The sequence below is a fragment of the Canis lupus genome, chromosome 26 (assembly GCF_048164855.1).
Source record: "Canis lupus baileyi chromosome 26, mCanLup2.hap1, whole genome shotgun sequence".
NCBI lineage: Eukaryota > Metazoa > Chordata > Mammalia > Carnivora > Canidae > Canis > Canis lupus.
Window position 1 is genome coordinate 25,853,907 of NC_132863.1, and position 17,357 is coordinate 25,871,263.

Below are 17,357 nucleotides of genomic sequence, written 5' to 3' on the forward strand. Positions count from 1 at the left end.
CCCTGCTGTGTCCCCGCAGGGAGTTGGCGCCCGCCCGCCGCGAGCCCCGGGCCCTGCGCCACGCCGCCGCCCCCCTGCCGGCACGGGCCGCGCTGCTGGAGAAGGCAGGCCAGGCGCGGCGGCTGCAGCGGGCCCGGCAGCGGGCCGAGCGCCACGCGCTGAGCGCCAAGGTGGTGCAGCGGCAGAACCGCGCCCGCGAGAGCCGTTCGCGCCGGCCTAAGCACCAGGGCAGCTTCGTCTACCAGCCGTGCCAGCGCCAGTTCAACTACTGAGGATCCTCCGCCGAACCACAGACCCCTCACCGGCTCCCGACCCCTGTGGGGCCCCTCTGCCGCAGCCAGTGTGTTGCTCGAGGAGCGCCCGCAACTCACCTGGGTTGGACACTACAGCCTCCCTCAAGCGAGGTGGGGTGCCAGCCTCCCCCCACCCTCGATTTTCGCACGTCTGATCCTCTAATCCGCCTCAGAACAACCCCCCTCCGGCCCCATTTCCACATTTCCTCCATTTCCTTCGCCCTGGACACTCCATTCTTCATTCCTTCTCTGGCTCCTGTCCCCGTCTCTGCCCTGATATTCCCCTACACCCTTGCCCTCTGGCCCGCTCCTCCTTCCGCTCGCTCTTATCTTCTCCTCCCACATCTAGCTCACTCCCCGCCTTCCACTCCCACTTTACAAGCCTCACCCATCTCACCTTTGGCACTATCTATGCTCACTCCTCCCTTATTCATTCCCAGTAGTTCCCTCCCAGATGGTTGGGGGAATGGGCACCGAGACCAAAGGGTTCTGCCTTGAGTCTCCCCCTTCCCTCTCCCCGTGGAGTTGTTTAGGCCCGGAAAGGTAAAGTATGTGGAACAGGACTGTGAGATGTGTTAGAGGGAGAAGGTGGAGGGAATTGAAGGAAGAGGCAGCCTACGGGAAATGTAGACAAGACACACAGATTAAGAAGCTGTAGGGAGCAGGGCACCATGGGAACTGGCACTGTGCTTGCTCTGAGAGGCTAAGCCCTCCTCTTGGGCTTGAGCCTGAAGTCTGCCCCCACCTCCCTTTCTGATCATCCCACTTCCCAAATCTTTTCCAGAAATCCACCCCTTTGCATGCCCCCAAGTCTGAAGGGCTTAGTATTTTGTTGCCCTACCCACAACATGTCACCCCAGGAGTAGAGGCTGGCTGGGCAAGGCCCTGCCATCCTGGCCATCTGTTCACATGCCTAAGGTGCTAGAACTAGTTTAGGAGAGATGCAGGCCAGAGGGCTTCTATCTAGGCAGGGAAAGTGCATCCCCCAGAGTAAGAATACAAGGGAATGACACTGGGGAGGACAAGCTGTGGGGTGAAGCCATCCCAAGAGTGACAGCTCAGCCTTCATGTTGCCTCTGGCCGTGTATTTCATTTCACACTCTGCCCAGGATGGCTAATAAACACTCCTGAGTAGGAAGCCAGGAGCCCCACTGGTCCAAACCCCAAATAGTTTGATTCCAGGTTCAGGGCCTACAGGGGGCCTCTCATTTCCTACCCCAGGGCTCTTCCTTTCTAGTCTGATGGGGAGAAATGGGTGCCCTATGGTTCCCCTTGTCCTCTCCTCCAGTAAGTAACTGGAGGAAAGAACCTGAGTCCCTGGGTGAGACAAGAGGGGACACAGGCAGACAGTGTTGCCCTTCTTGTGGTGGGAGTGAATTTTGGGCTCAGACACCAGCAACAGCTTCTTGGGATACCCCGAGTTGCTTCCCTTTTCCTCTGTCCTTTTTTAGCGCGTGCTCTTTCTTCCTTGAAACTTTTAAGATGTCCTGTTACATACTAACCTAGGTCTTCCCCCTCACTCCAATTCCAGGTTTCTTGGCCTCAAAGCCAAGCTGAGGCTTGGTTGGAAAACTGCAATCCCATGAGGGTAAAGGCATCTGCCCTCCCTGATTCTCTAGCCCCAAATCTCAAATTGAGTATATGGATAAGGGAGGGGGTAGCCCCATGGTTGCTGGGATGGAGGCAGAGGAAGTTCCTCTTGGGGCTTCCTATCCAAGGAAGTAAACCAAATCTACAGTAAAGACAGATCAAAGTCCCATTAGGGCCCCAGTGGTTGACAACCTTGCTCTTCTCACCAAGGTTCTCCTGCAGTTACAACCTAGTTGTGTTTATTCTTCCAGCTACCCAGTGGTCAGTCACTTCACAGCCAGCTTAGGGTCTTCAGCACTTCTGAGAGCTGAAACTCCCTCCATCTCTTCCTGCCTACTCCTTTGCTGCCAGCTGGGACACTGGCTCAGCCTGGGCAGTTCCCATGATCCTTTGAGGGGGAGGGGTTGGGGAGAGTGAGTTATAGGGCATTTGGTTCAAATTTCAAAAGGCCCCTCCCTTACACATATTTCTGGAGGCTCCTGTAGTTCTAGAACCCTGCAATCCCATCACCTGGCTGGTGGTAAGGCTCACATGTTTTTGTACTTTCCTATAGACTCTGTAGCATTTGAGTGGCAATATTTTAATTGTGTATAGATTTCTAAGAACCAACACTACTCAGTCTCCTGCTAGTCTGACTCCTGAAGCATCAGACCTCGTCATACTGTATTGACTGTGTATGTGCCTTTCACCTTGAGCATGCTTCAGGATTTTTTTTAAACCACAGAACTTGAATATGTGAGGGAACTAGAATTCACAAAGTCCTATGCAACCTTAGACAGGAGGGGGTGAGAGTCTGTCTTGACTGATGTTTTCAGAGACCCTGGAGAAGTTTGTATTAATTAATGTCAATACTACCAGCACTTTGCCAAAACGGAGTATGTCAGAGGGACCCCTGTTTCTAGAGACCTAAGACATCAAAGGGCGACGTCCAGTTATTCCTCAATATGTCTGAGTGCTCCCTTCAAGCTAGTTGTCACCTTCCAGCTTTTGCCAGTTTGGCCCCAGGAGGGAACTGTGTGTGTATGAATGCAGTTTGCTGCTCTTTTGGGGTACGCCTGCTTCCCAGCCCCCACCTGGAGCCCTGATCAATTTGTTCTGACTTATAATGTCTTAGGTGCAACAAGGACCCCACTAGAGCTCTTGGATGCCTCCTCAGATCCATGTGGCTTTATGTGAGGGGACTGAATGCAGACACACCATAGCCCCTTGAATCTTCCCTCTTCCCCTGCCACTAGTTCCACATGGAACCAACAAGTTGAGTGTATCCCTCTTAGTTGTTTTGTGTTAGACTGGCTGAAATGAGAAGACTGTGGTTGACCATGTTGTGACATGTTGACAGACTCAAGGACACAACCACCTCGATCCAGTCACGTGGCATGCCTGTGTATGTGTATAACAGGATTCTGATTGTTAGATTTTAATGTTATTCCTCTATGGGAGAAAAAAAATTAATATAAAGAAAAACAAATAAAAATCTATTTAAAGCATATTATGCTTTCTGTCTGAGTAGAGCTAAAGTAGAAGCACTCTGCGATCTCAAGCACGGTACAAGCACAGGGATTATTATTAGGCTGGCTTTAGTTCTGGTTGTGTGTCATACATACACCAGAGGAAGAGGGAAGATAAGCTTGTTGGGAATGGAGCCAGACAATTGTGGGGTCTGACTCATAAATAACTACTTTTGGAGGATCCTTATAAGCCAAGGCATATATAGACACAGTTGAAACACGGATGAGAATGAGAGCATGACAGAATCACTGACATCCTTTTGGTCTCAGACATTAGGTTCTGGCAGGGGCAAGGAGACACTGCAGGGGCAGGGACGGACTCCATGTCTAGTTCCAGAAGATGCAGCAGAAGGCTGAGGCCCAGACCAACACAAGGACAGAGCCCAACCCCAAGCATCAGTCTCTCCTGAGGGTTGGGAGTAGGGTGGGAGTAGAAGCAGCAGGTTTGGAGACTATACTTTTTGGGTAGGAATTGAGCCAGGAAAGGGAAAAACCTGGACATGTTGATGAGAAATCTGCCCTAAGCCTGAGAGAGATGAGAAATAGGTCACCCAAAGGGTAGAAAGTAGTGGGCATCTTTGAAGTATATAAAGTATATAACACAAAATGACCACTTTGATGTGGGAACTGCCCTGATCTAACCACAGAACTGGACTGAAGGTGGAAAGCTGATCTAAAATGGGCTGGATTCTTGATACTGTTACAAAGAATCCTGCTCATCAGTCTGGGCTTATCTCTTGAATGGAGGAGAATGTTAATAGTTGTTAACATTCTGTGCTTGGAGAAACACTACAAGGTGGAGAAAAAGTGTATCCGGGTTATGGGTGGCTTCCTTTCCCTAAAAAATCCTGGGTGGTCTTTGATCCTAAGTTGATTCTGTTATTTGCAACCAAAACAAATTTGACCAACATTTATCAAAGTGCCTGGTACAGTGATGAAAAGGGCTAGTTTCTTCAAAGCAGGTATAGTAAGGACAAGGTTGGATTTTACTTTACAAAGAAGGCTGTTACTATTCATTTATGGTCCAAAGAAAGAGCGTGCTCACCCAGTAATCCCTTACCAATAACATACATTTATGTTCTAGGACAATGACATTTATTTAACACATTCAGTATTTCACATTGTACAAACCCTTAGATTCTCTTTATTCACTGGTCCATTTCTACAACAAATACATCCAAAACACTATATAATAAAATTATTTACAACATTTCCAAAGGAAAAGATTTCTTTTGCTCCCACTACTGCTATTCACACACATAACTTCCACAGCACAATACATCATTAGAAGATCTAAAAATGCTCACCCTGTACTAAGGCTGCTTAGGAAATATGAAAACTAATAACATAATTGCATTAGCTCCTCTCAATACATGGCAACATTTTAGAAACCTTGAACTTCATCTTGCAACACCAAAAGGGTTCAACAACTTTGCTTTCCCCATTGCACTTTACGAAACAGGTTGCAAGGACTAGGAAAAGGGCCACATTATTAAAATGACTAACTGTACAGAAGTGGATTTTAAAAAGTCACAGCTCAAAATTGCTTTTTGTAAAATTCACACACATTTACAAGGATCAAGTCGCCATCCAGCTTGTTTACTTGGATTTTCTTCTCTTGGATTGCACTGCACTGGTTATGTCTGTGGGGGAAAAGGAAGGACACACTCAGCTGAGGCAATTCTTTATGGCAGTGATGTTTAGGCAGTCCACACAAAGTAGGGTTGGCCTAAGTGGGGCCCTACTGGACTGAATCCCTTTTGGAGTCAAACCACTGTTTTGCAGTAAGTGATTCTTTTTGCCTTATTATAGTCAAAGTTTCTAATTAACACGACCACAACCTGTGGTCATTAAGTGTCTATGGTGGCCTAGCCAGGAACATCAAGGCTGTGGATACATACAGGTAGAGAAGTAATTCAGAGCAAGCCATAGCCTGCTCTGAGCCCAGGAGAGCCTGCAGGCTTCATGGAAGAGGTGGGGTACTGAATGATAGTGGCATAAAGGGAACAAGTATGTTTTAATTCCTTTATTTCCTCTTATCACAGTGTCTTCAATCAACTCAATCTTACTCCATATTTAAACCATATTTCTCAAAAACTTTTCTACACATAGGGTGCCTGAGTGGCGCAGTCAGTTGAGTGGCTGACTCTTGGTTCTGGCTCAGGTCATAGTCTCAGGGTCTTGAGATAGAGCCCTGCATCAGGCTCCACGCTTGGCACGGGGTCTGTCTGAGTTTCTTTTTCCCTTCTTCCTCTGCCCCTCTGCACTAAAATAAATGAATGAACCTTAAAAAAAACCTTTTCCTCACAAAAGTCTTCTACAGCAGAGTACAAGAAATAGCTCGAAGCTCTCCAAATGTAAACATGTCTTTAAAATCTTATATAGCAAAAAAAAAAAAAAAATCTTATATAGCTCTTAAAAATTCACCCTCATTCTTCATGCTGCTCCATAGATTTTGGGGGGGGGGGCTTTTTTAAAAAATATTTTATTTATTCATGAGAGACACAGAGAGAGAGGTAGAGACATAGGCAGAGAGAGAAGCAGGCTCCCTGTGGAAACCTGATGTGGGACTGGATCCCAGGACCTTGGGATCATGACCTGAGTCAAAGGCAGACACTCAACCACTGAGCCACCTAGGTGGCTCCATCTTTTGGCTTTAATATGAAATCAATGTTTTAAAACATTTCTCCCATTAAGGATAAAATATTTTCTACCTAACACAATATGTCAGATGAATCAGTTTTATTGATTTCTGGAAACTAGGATAAATTTTATTTTTTTATTTTTTAAAGATTTTATTTATTCATGAGAGACAGCGGGGAGAGAGAGAGAGAAGCAGAGGGAAAAGCAGGCTCCAGGAGAAGCAGGGAGTCTGATGCAGGACTTGATCCCGGCACCAGGGATTTCGACCTGAGCCAAAGGCAGACGCTTCACTGAGTGAACCACCAAGGCATCCCTAGCCTAAATTTTCTGATGCTGCATGTTAGTTAGGTTCAGTGGTTTTTTGTTTTTTTAAGATTTTTATTTATTCATGAGAGACACAGAGAGAGAGAGACAGAGGCAGAGACACAGGCAGAAGGAGAATCAGCCCCATGCAGGGAGCCCGAGGTGGTACTCGATCCCGGGTCTCCAGGATCACACCCTGGGCTGAAGGCAGCGCTAAACCGCTGAGCCACCCAGGCTGCCCAGGTTCAGTGTTATAAGCAATTTTTCTTTTCTCTTTTGTATATTTTGAGAGCCCAAACTTAAGATGCAGATACAAAAAGCAAAAATGTTACTGTTAGCTATAGTAATTGCTAAGAGGGTCTCAATGACTTTCCAAGAAGTGACCTATGCAATTATTTTGGGGCTTCTGTTGGTGGAAATTTCAGTATGTGTATCTGCTTGTTGGAAGGTCATGCTGCTTCTGCCATGTGGTAGAGGAGTCAGTCTCTCTGATTTACTCCTTAGTCTTTTGCTCATCAGAGGAGTCATTCTGACAGGATGTGGATAATGGTGTTCTTCAATTTCATGTAAATAAGAGTCTCACACACCCCAAACTTCCCTATAATCAACTCTCTAGCCCAACTATCAGGCTTCATTTTCACTGTAGTAAATTTATCATTTGAGTAAAAATACACAGAGTTTCTTTGTTGTTGTTGTTTTTTTTTTTAAAGTAGGTTCCACACCCAGTACAGAGCCCAATGCAGGGCTTAAACTCAGAACCCTGAGATCAAGACCTGAGCTGAGACCAACAGTTGGACACTCAACTGACTGAGCCACCCAGGCGCCCCTACAGAGTTATGTCTTTTTTTTTTTTAAGATTTTATTTATTTATTCATGAGAGAGAGAGAGAGAGGCAGAGACATATATAGGCAGAGGGAGAAGCAGGCTTCCCACAGGGAGCCTGATTCAGGACTCGATCCCAGGACCCCAGGATCAGGTCCTGAGCCAAAGGCAGACGCTCAACCACTGAGCCACCCAGGTGCCCCCAGTTATATCTTGATGGAGTATTCATCCTTAGATATGTTAATTAGGGCAACTTTGGGAGCTTCTCCTTTGTTGTGATATGAAGGATCAAGTGATGTGTCTGAAAAACACCTATGTGGCTGGGAAAACAGGTGAGAAGGGGGAAGGTAGAAAAGCAATCTCAGACTGCCCCCCCCCCCCCCCCCCCCCCCCCCCCCGCTTTCTTTGCTTTTTCCCATCTGTCACTGCTTCAAAGCACCCAATGATCTGGCAGACTGACTCTGCTTCTGCAGATGAATCAATGAGTGGGGCCATGAATAAACAAGTGGTTTGTGTTAGAAACCACAAAAAATAATCTTTTAGATACCAGGGTTAGGGGTGGGTGAGAAAAATGGTGTAGGATGTACTTTTACACTTCCATGAAGGAAAAAAACTCTATTAACCTGCTACTGAAGTCTCTTATCACCTTCTCTGGATAAATCTAGGCAATCTAGGCAAAAGGGCAATGTCACTTTTGATGTCTTTATAAATCTGTCTGAAAAGATGAGTTTTTTGTTTTTGTAGTTCAATATTCTACTCCCACTTTTACTATTCCACTGAACACAATAAGAGAATTTAGAAGTAAACTCTTTAAGGGAAGGAATTCTAGGGAAGTAATGAAGTAGCTGATGGTACATGCGGGGTGAACATCAGGCTGCCTACCTTATCTGACTGTGCATAATCCCACTACCAAGAACCCCTAAACCAATACCATACTAGCAAAATAAAATTTACATATATTGTTGAAAAACCCTGTTTTTTAAACCACCAATGATTTTACAAATTAATGTCTTCACAAATATAAAAGTAGTCCAAAGACTAACACAGTAAACACCATTTATATTAATATTTTGAACCAACTATATGGTAAAGAACTGGGTCAATAAGTCTTTCAGATGGTTGTCCATATATACTCTTGGAAGGCATTTACATTTATAATTTGATATGGGCACTTTCTCCCCCTGGTTGCCGCATTTTGACGGTAAGCAAATTTGGACAGACCTATAGTGCAAGATCTATTAAGTCTTCTGTTATGTGGAGTTTACCTTTACCTTTCAAGGAATTTTATAAAATGACTTTGATCTTGCTCACTTCATTATGTCTTTTACTGTACCACTTCTAGTTAAGATTTCTTTTTTTTTTCTAGCTAAGATTTCTATTTTTGTAAAAAATTCTGGGAATTTCAAAATTTTCATGGCTGGTTTCTGAATGATGCTACAAGAGTACAGTTTCAGGCATTATTGTTCAGAGTTTTCTCCCATATTGTGCTCATTTATATTTCCACAATAAAATTTCCATTTTAAGGATTTTTTTTAGATTGTTGCTTCTCAAGTTGGTTGTGGGTAGGGTAGGGCTCTCACCCTACTTTGCTGTCAGTGGGATCTTAAGGCACTCCAGGGACACTCACTACTGCTGCTGATTTTAGGTTGTTCTGAACTTCCTTCATGTTAGCATATCTTCCCTGGTTTCAGACTTATGCATTGAACTTCATTTTTAACTACTGATCTTTTTTCCCAGTTGAAAATATAACATGAACACTATTATGAACAGAAGAGTAAATAACAAATGCCAAGGAAGGAAAACGAGAAAAATCATTTCTGTGTTAATAGGGAATACATCATGTCAGGAAGCAGAACTATTCATGTGCATTTTTCTAACACCACACCTGATCAAGTGCAATTTTAAAAAGAAGCTTACTGATTTGTGAGAGTCAATTTCTATGTCTGTAATTAAAAGTGGGGGTGGAAGGCCCAACAACCAAAACCAAACAACAGGTTAGAGAGTGACCTATCAACCATGTAGGCCTCTCTGGACTTTCCCAGAAATAATCTGTCCCACCTGCTCCAATCTGGCAGTATAGTAGGCCTTGGCCAACATGACGTTAGCAAACTGTTCTCACAGCAGGAGCATGGTTAATGTCACTGGTGCTCTGACAATACAAATATGCCAATACTTCTCATTATAAACTCATATTTCTCAGCTTTCAAGATTCTCATGAAAAACAGACGGTTTCTGATATTGTTTGTATATATATGACCCAAATTGTATGAATGCAAAAAGGCAAACCTTTTTCTTCCTTCAAAACTTTAAGAAGTATTGATGCTGCAGAAAGAGGTTTCAGGTACCCAGCACTACATGTGTCTCCAAATTTGAGTCGCATAGGTTTTTGGAAACCACCCTGATATTTTATGATCATTCCCTGGGTATGGATTCAAATATAATCACAAGAAGTTATTTTATGACTTCAGGGTTTTGGGTACAACACAGCATATTACATAGCAAATAATATGCATATTTAGTCTTTAATCCAGATCCAAGCGCTCTAACACTTAAAAATCAGAACAGCTACAGTACTGACTTTGGATTTAAAAGGTAACTTACCTACCTTAGGAGTTCAGAACTGAAAGCCTGAGGGCTTGAGGATGCTGTAAAGATTTGTACATGACTGTGGTTTCTGGGGTTTGGCCAGATCTCCGAGATCTCAGGAGACATTTATTTACCCAGCACCCCTCCATGCAAAATCACAAAGCTTTCAAGTCATTATAGCCTTTCCTAAGCCACTTAAGTCTCAGAGCAGGGATGGGGCAGGCATTCCGACATGACTACTACCACCTTGGGACAATGTCCAGTTTAAGTATACAAGCCTATTCTCCACCCCCTTCTAAAATAGGTTCCAGCTTTCCATCTTTGGTTGGCTGGCAGTTCTCTACAGACTGGTTTTAATTTGGGCATCTCTTCTTAACTGTCCGAGCTGCTCCTTTGATTAATTCTTTCTGGTGCACTGTAAATGACACCCTTACTCTCTTGAAGATCTGGGCTCAGGTGAAGCTTCCAAAAACCTGGTATGCGACATCTTTAAAGGTCAACACTTGCTTACTGCTTTATTATTTTTAAACATTTTTTTTTAAAGATTTTACTTACTTATTCATGAGAGACACAGAGAGGGAGAAGCAGGCTCCATGCAGGGAGCCCGACGTGGGACTCGATACCAGGTCTCCAGAATCATGCTCTGGGCTCAAGGCAGTGCTAAATGGCTGAGCCACCCAGGCTGCCCTTGTTTCCTGCTTTAAAGGTACTTATATACCATATTCTATAGCCCAGAAGACCTCGAACCTTTGGGAGAGTGAGGGGCCAAAAGAATACAATGAATTGGGAGGAAGCAGATTTTCCCATAGAACTCTAAGAAACTTCCCTTTAGTGGTCTAAGTTTAGTATTCAATATACTGAAAGGAATGCTTCCTTCCAAACAAATCTCTGCCTGGAGAGAATGAAGAAAAGTTGCTAGTTCCCTTTCTGTATCAGAGTGGGGATACCTAAGAGGACCCTGCCAGTGGTACAGACAGGATGTTTGGAAAGGAAAGAAGACCCCTCCCCCTCTGATGGGCTGAGATAAGGTAACTTTTACATCTCTACTTTACCTGTATGTGATCTGTAAACCTATGGCCTACTCCCACCGGCTCTGTGAGGAACCGTGAACTTCTTTTTTTTTTTGTGTGAATTTTTTTAAAATTTTATTTATTATTTATGATAGTCATCAGAGAGAGAGAGAGAGAGAGAGAGAGAGAGGCAGAGACATAGACAGAGGGAGAAGCAGGCTCCATGCAGGGAGCCCGACGTGGGATTCGATCCCAGGTCTCCAGGATCGCGCCCTGGGCCAAAGGCAGGCGCCAAACCGCTGTGCCACCCAGGGATCCCGGAACCGTGAACTTCTTGCCCAGAAATACAACCTGCCAATGACAGCTGAAGTCTCAGGTCAGTGTCTGGTGTTGGTGCACCAGAACCTGCCCTCATCTTCAGGCTGGCATCCCAACAGTACTTGACTGTTTCTCAGCAACTCTGCTGATATGAGGCATTTCACCAGGATCCCAGCTCTTGCCTAATATGAGCTAGTCAAGCTCAGCACATTTCCTGAGGGGATGAAGTATCATACCCTTCCTCAGATTTGGGCCTTTGTACATGCTGTACCTTTTGCCTAGAATATTTCATTTAACTCCCATGGCCTACATAATGCCTCTTCATTCTTCAGGTCTCAGCTTGAACATCATTTTCTCCAGCAAGCCTCTGATTTGGCAGAGGAACATCCCAGTTATAGGTTCCTACAGTATCATGTAATTTTGCTATCATAGTATTTAGCATTTAATGCATTGTATTCATCTTTCTGGCTGGCACATAATTGATATGATGAAGAAGAGTCTCTGTCTTTTCACCATTATATCTCCAGGGCCTGGGGATAAGTACTTGATATATATCTGATAGGTGGTTATTGATAATTACTGATTATATGCCTCTTTGTATTAGGCAGCATACCAGGTACCAAGGATATAATGGTGAGCAAAACTAGATGCCTCCTGCCCTAACAGAGTATATACATTCATTACTTATCACACAATAAACATAAAGTTACAGCTGTGATGTTACGGAGGAGAACATGGTACTATGATTCCTCATAGCAGTGAGGAATTTCTATTTAGATAGAAAGAGTAGGAAGTTAATGAGAAGAAGGAAGAAAGAACATTCCCTGCAATGGGTATAACACACACACAGGCTTGTGATGAGGGATGAGCGGCTTATCTGAGTTGCTGAGGGAAGTCAGATGAGGCTGGGAGAGGCTGACAGGGGCCAGACTACATAGAATCTTGTGGCCCATGCTGGTGCTTTTAGACTTGAATTTTAATTACAGTGTGAATCACTGAAGGGTTTTAAGCTGGAGTAGCAATGAAGATGGAGTAAAATGGATGAATTTGGGTCACCTGAAATAAAATCAGCAGCTTTCTGTGAGGATAAGGGAGAGAAGTGCCAAGAAGAATGTGCCCAATGGACAGATGGTGGTGCCATTCCCTGAGGTGGGGAACACTGACAAATGACCTGACACTGTGGGTGAAATCAGACATTTGAATTTGAAGTCCTGTTAAGGTTGTACATCCAGCTGAGATTTCTAGAGGTTTGTACTAGAAATACAAATTCATGAGTCATCTGTGAAAAGTTGTAACTAAGAAGGGGCATGAGTGAGATTAGTTAGGGAGAGAAGAGTTGAAGAGACCGGGTGACTAAGGATTGAAGGGTGAGGAAGACCAACATCTAATATCTGGGTACAGAGATTGAGAAGGAAAAGCCAGAGAAGTGGAGAAAACAATTGAGAGCTCTAGGTCACAGAAGCCAAGGACAGCCTGAATTCAAAAAGGAGACATCAGTCAACAAAGGAGAGAAACTGGTAGTGTAAGGTTCTTGACAAGGTTAGAGAAGATGGGATCAAAGAGGCACAAGTGGAGTAACTGGCCTTAGACTTGAGGAGGGACAGCTGTTCTACTATAGTAGGAACAAAGGAGGATCCTGGTAGATTTATGTCCTGACAGCAAGAGCTGAAGCAGTTCTATTTTCTCTGTGGAGAGGTAGAGTCTCTGCTGAAAGAGGAATGTAGAGGCCAGAGGAGTGGAAAAGAGAGTTGACCACTGAAAGATGGGTGGGCCACATTGAGGACCTATCTGAAGTAGTGATCATGAGTCAATCTGCCTTGTTATGTTCTTTCTTCCCTCCCCCCCACCCCCCAACAATGCTTGCTGCTGTGTATACACACAGAAAACACAGAGGTAAATGAACTAAGGAAGGACAAACAAACAGAAGTTAAAGTAATAGAAGCAATGATGAAAGACAAAGTCCTCTGCTGTGGTAATAAAGACCCCATTCTTCTATTTGACCCACAGTAGCACCCACACCTCCCTGCTAACCTTTAGTAGAACTGGAGGCTGAAGCAGGCCGAGAGGATCGCTTGCGATGTCCATTTTCTACACTTTCAGAAGCCACAGTTGGCTCTTCGGTGCGGGAGTTTCTTCGGCTTGGGGTTTTGGACTTTTCAATGATCTCTTTGGGCTCACTGCTGACAGGGGAAAGCACAAAGTTTCCAAAGAGGTGAGGGAATCAAGTCACACACAAAAAAGGGTTCTTCCAATAGAGTTTCATTCATAAGGCAGGAGTTTACGAACCATACAGTCATTCTGAAGAGAAAATATTCCATCCTGGGACAGTAAACACAAAAACCTTCTATATTACTGACAATTTAAGAGTTTTTGGCTTGTTACACTAGTAAAAATAAAATACTAAAGCATATTGCTGGTGCAATTGCGGAAAAACAGGTAATAGAAATTAAGAATTTGGAACAAAAATTCCCAAACTTCCTCATCCATTTTTCTAAAACAACAATATTCTCTTTCAAAAAGTAACAGTATCTAAAATCTAGGAAATTACTAATACATATTGGCATTTCCTATGAGCCTGGTATAGTCAGATAATGGCATGGTATAAGTCACATTATAGAATATATATCAGGATATATTCACAGTATATTGCTGGCTATACTGATTGCCCCCACTTCAATCCCCCTTTTTTAGTATGCAGAGATTTAAAATTGGTAATATGCAGTACTATTAAGGGTATGGGAAAAAAAAAAGGGTATGGGGACAGAAACTCCTGATAAGAGTATAAATTACATAACCCAATAGTTCTCAGTAGGAGGTATTTTTTTTGCTTCCCAGGAGACATTTAGCAACGTCTAGAGACATTTCTGATTACCATGACTAATGTGGGGATACTACTGGTATCTTTTGCGTAGAGGTCAGGCATGCCACTGAACATTCTATAATGCACAGGACAGCTCTTCCCACCCCACCCAAAAAAGAATTATCTGATCCAAACTATCAATAATGCCGAGACTGAGAAACCCTGGTGTAATCCTCTGGCTCAGCAATTCTATCTCTAGGTGCCTAAGGAAACAAATCTTTTTCCAGAGCTCTAATCACACACAAAGATGCCAAAGTATTTTATTTATACTAATGAAGACAGAAGATGTAAATGCTTTACAATAGATTAAAAAACAAAAAGATGGCACATCCATATTCAGTCATGAAAAATCATGTAGGTTTATTTAATGATAAAAACTTTCATGATACATTATTGTGGGGAAAAAGTTACCAATGTTATGAATAGTATAATCCCATTTTCATCACAATACATGTTGAGTATATATCCATAACCCCATAAAATAAATGTGTGAGATATATGTGTGTGTGCATAGTGTATAGTGCTTATATATAAATACTATATGTTAGATATATAAATATCAGATATAGTACTTATATATAATATACTATCTGTATACATACTCTGAAGAGAAGTAGAAGATGAACTAAAATACATACAATATTGTTTTAATCACAGCAATACTGGTTTACTGGTAGTTTTCTTCTTTTTAATTTTCTGATCTGAATTTCAAATTTTCTTTAATAAACTTTTACTACTTTCATGGTTCAAAAAAAAGCACGTCAAATCATTAGGGAAAAAAAGCTGATTAAATTTGCTTGTAAGGCAGGGATCCCTGGGTGGCGCAGCGGTTTGGCGCCTGCCTTTGGCCCAGGGCGCGATCCTGGAGACCCGGGATCGAATCCCACATCGGGATCCCGGTGCATGGAGCCTGCTTCTCCCTCTGCCTGTGTCTCTGCCTCTCTCTCTCCCTGTAACTATCATAAATAAATAAAAAATTTAAAAAAAAATTTGCTTGTAAGGCATGGAACTGAAACAAAAGCAGTACAACTAAGAAAACAAAAGAAGCTGGTGAAAGGGATGCCTCTTCTGGGAAGTCTTCCATGACCTTGCTCCCCATGTGAAGTTTTCTTTTTGGTTCAGTCTGTAGCTGGCATTCTAGAGCATCCATCAGATTATACAGCATATTTTATTTTAACATCTTCTGCCTTCCACTAGATCAGGAGCTCCTTAGAGACATGATCTGTGGCCTATCAACAATCCCTACCCCTCCATTGTTCACTCCTGTCTGAGGATCCTTTACTAGTGGCACTATGGCTGGGAATCTGGCCATACTGTTCGCTACCTTGCTTTATATCTAACAACTGACCCATTAGCCAAGGTAAGTGAAGAGGCAGCAGGGCTAGAGCTGGGGTGGAATTAGGAGTCAAGAGGTATCTATACATCCTTTTAGAGATGTTAAGGATGGCTTTCGGGCTAAGAGCCCAGAAAATGGTCAAAGCCTCTGAGGAAGAAAGATTCCTAAAGCAAGTGCCTCTTTCTCCTTGGCAAAACAAAAGCCATAGCTGTCTCCAGCACTGGAAACAAACATCCACAAGATATTTTTTTTTTTCCACAAGATATTTTTGGTCTGATTATGTTCTTTCTGTAGCCATACAGTTGGTGTATGCGTCAAATATTAGTGCAATCCAAATAAAAATGCAGGCAGGATGATGCAGTAGGAATATCAGTAAGTTTGGAGGCAGAAGAACAGGGATCAAGTGTTACACATATGTTTACTGGCCATGATATTGAACTTTCTCTGTGCTTCAGATTCTTGATTTATAAATCCCCATTTTGGGGATCCCTGGGTGGCGCAGCGGTTTGGCGCCTGCCTTTGGCCCAGGGCGGGATCCTGGAGACCCGGGATCGAGTCCCATGTCGGGCTCCTGGTGCATGGAGCCTGCTTCTCCCTCTGCCTATGTCTCTGCCTTTCACTCTCTCTCTGTGACTATCATAAAAAAAAAAAAAAAAAAAAAAAAAAAAGAACCCATGTTCTAAGCCATTGTCTTTAAAAAATAAATAAATAAATAAATAAATAAATCCCCATTTTGTCTGCTGCAACACATAAGTCTGAGGGCTCTGGAGTCAGAGTGCCTGAGTTTGAATTTCAGCTGCACCACTTACTAAATGTGTGGCCTTGAGCAATTTAGTTAACTTCTCTGAGCTTTAGGTTCCTTATCTCTAAGACAGAATTTGCTTCCCTAATAGATATTGTGAAAATTAAATGAGATGATACACTTCAGGAACTTGCAGCCCAGTGCACGGCATGGAATGCATTCATATAAATGTTGGCTATTATGACTACTTCACAGGATTGACAGGATTACATGAGAATATGATTGTGAAGACTGTTTCATAACAAAGTAGTACAAATATGATAAATTCTCTAAAATGTCATCCAACATACTAGTACACTAAAAAAGGAATGACTTTTGAAAAATAATAGTTCTCTGCATGGAGTTATTAATGAGGTTGAAGCCACAGGTGTTATTTCATTTTGTTAGGTTGTGGGGCTTGGAGATTAACAAAAAAAGCATGAGTTTTAGGGTCAGACCCTAAAACTAGCTTTCTCTCTCTTATGCCTGGCGGATCAAACAGCTATACTTCAGAAGGTGTTGCAAGGACTATTATTAATGACAATATAGCAACAGCTCCTACACACTGAACATTTACTATTTACTATGGTGAGTGCTGAACATGTTCTCTCATTCAGTTTTCAAAAAAATACAAAAGGAAAAACTTAGCCACCAAGTTTTATTAAGAGAAATGATACCTCTGAGGGGTTAGGACTCATGATAACTCTCCCACTTTAGTAGGGAAAACAGACTGGTACAAAGAGTGAAGGAAAAGGCCAAGGTGAAGAGAGGTTTAAAAGCCAACAACATCCAGGCAGCCCCGGTGGCTCAGCGGTTTAGCGCCGCCGGCAGCTCAGGGCGTCATCCTGGGGACCCGGGATTGAGTCCCTCGTGGGGCTCCCTGCATGGAGCCTGCTTCTCCCTCTGCCTGTGTTTCTGCCTCTCTCTCTCTCCTCTCTGTGTATTCTCATGAATAAATAAATAAAATCTTAAAAAAAAAAATAAAAGCCAACACCCTTGGAAGAGGCTTAGGCTGTTTTCATGCTAAGCCTGCAGAATGATTGTCTTACCTTTGTCCAGCGACTATGGCAGCATTTGCCTCGAGTTCTGTGAAAAATACAAAGGACAGAAATGAGATGTGGGAGCTCCTGTGGTCTATGTCCACTGGGAGAAGAGAGGTGTCTATGAGAGTTCGGAATGCCCTATTTATGCTAACATGTCTCTGTGCCCAGCAGGATTCTCACTCTACATGGTACAGAGACAGAGTTGGCAGGGACACAACTCCATTGTCTGGGGCATAAGACATTTAACTTGGTCTACTTTTACTT

At 43.3% G+C, this 17,357-nt stretch overlaps 2 protein-coding genes across 22 annotated transcripts in view; one reads left to right on the forward strand and one right to left on the reverse strand.

Annotated features, from left to right (window-relative positions):
• Nucleotides 1–3,370, forward strand: part of TP53INP2 (tumor protein p53 inducible nuclear protein 2) — a 32,991-nt gene extending 29,621 nt beyond the window's left edge. For all 8 annotated transcript variants that reach the window (XM_072800702.1, XM_072800704.1, XM_072800703.1 and 5 more), the window contains one exon: nt 20–3,370. In XM_072800702.1, coding sequence (XP_072656803.1) covers nt 20–272 — 253 coding nt within the window. In that variant the 3' untranslated portion in view covers nt 273–3,370. The remainder of the gene's footprint in view (nt 1–19) is intronic.
• A 1,093-nt stretch (nt 3,371–4,463) lies between these two features.
• The window catches only part of NCOA6 (nuclear receptor coactivator 6), a 91,129-nt gene continuing 78,235 nt past the window's right edge, over nt 4,464–17,357 (reverse strand). For 12 of the 14 annotated variants that reach the window (XM_072800687.1, XM_072800684.1, XM_072800693.1 and 9 more), the window contains 3 exons: nt 17,100–17,136; nt 13,105–13,253; nt 4,464–5,034 (listed from right to left, as the gene is read on the reverse strand). In XM_072800687.1, coding sequence (XP_072656788.1) covers nt 4,991–5,034; nt 13,105–13,253; nt 17,100–17,136 — 230 coding nt within the window. In that variant the 3' untranslated portion in view covers nt 4,464–4,990. The remainder of the gene's footprint in view (nt 5,035–13,104; nt 13,254–17,099; nt 17,137–17,357) is intronic. The other 2 variants (XM_072800683.1, XM_072800689.1) reach the window with 2 other exon arrangements.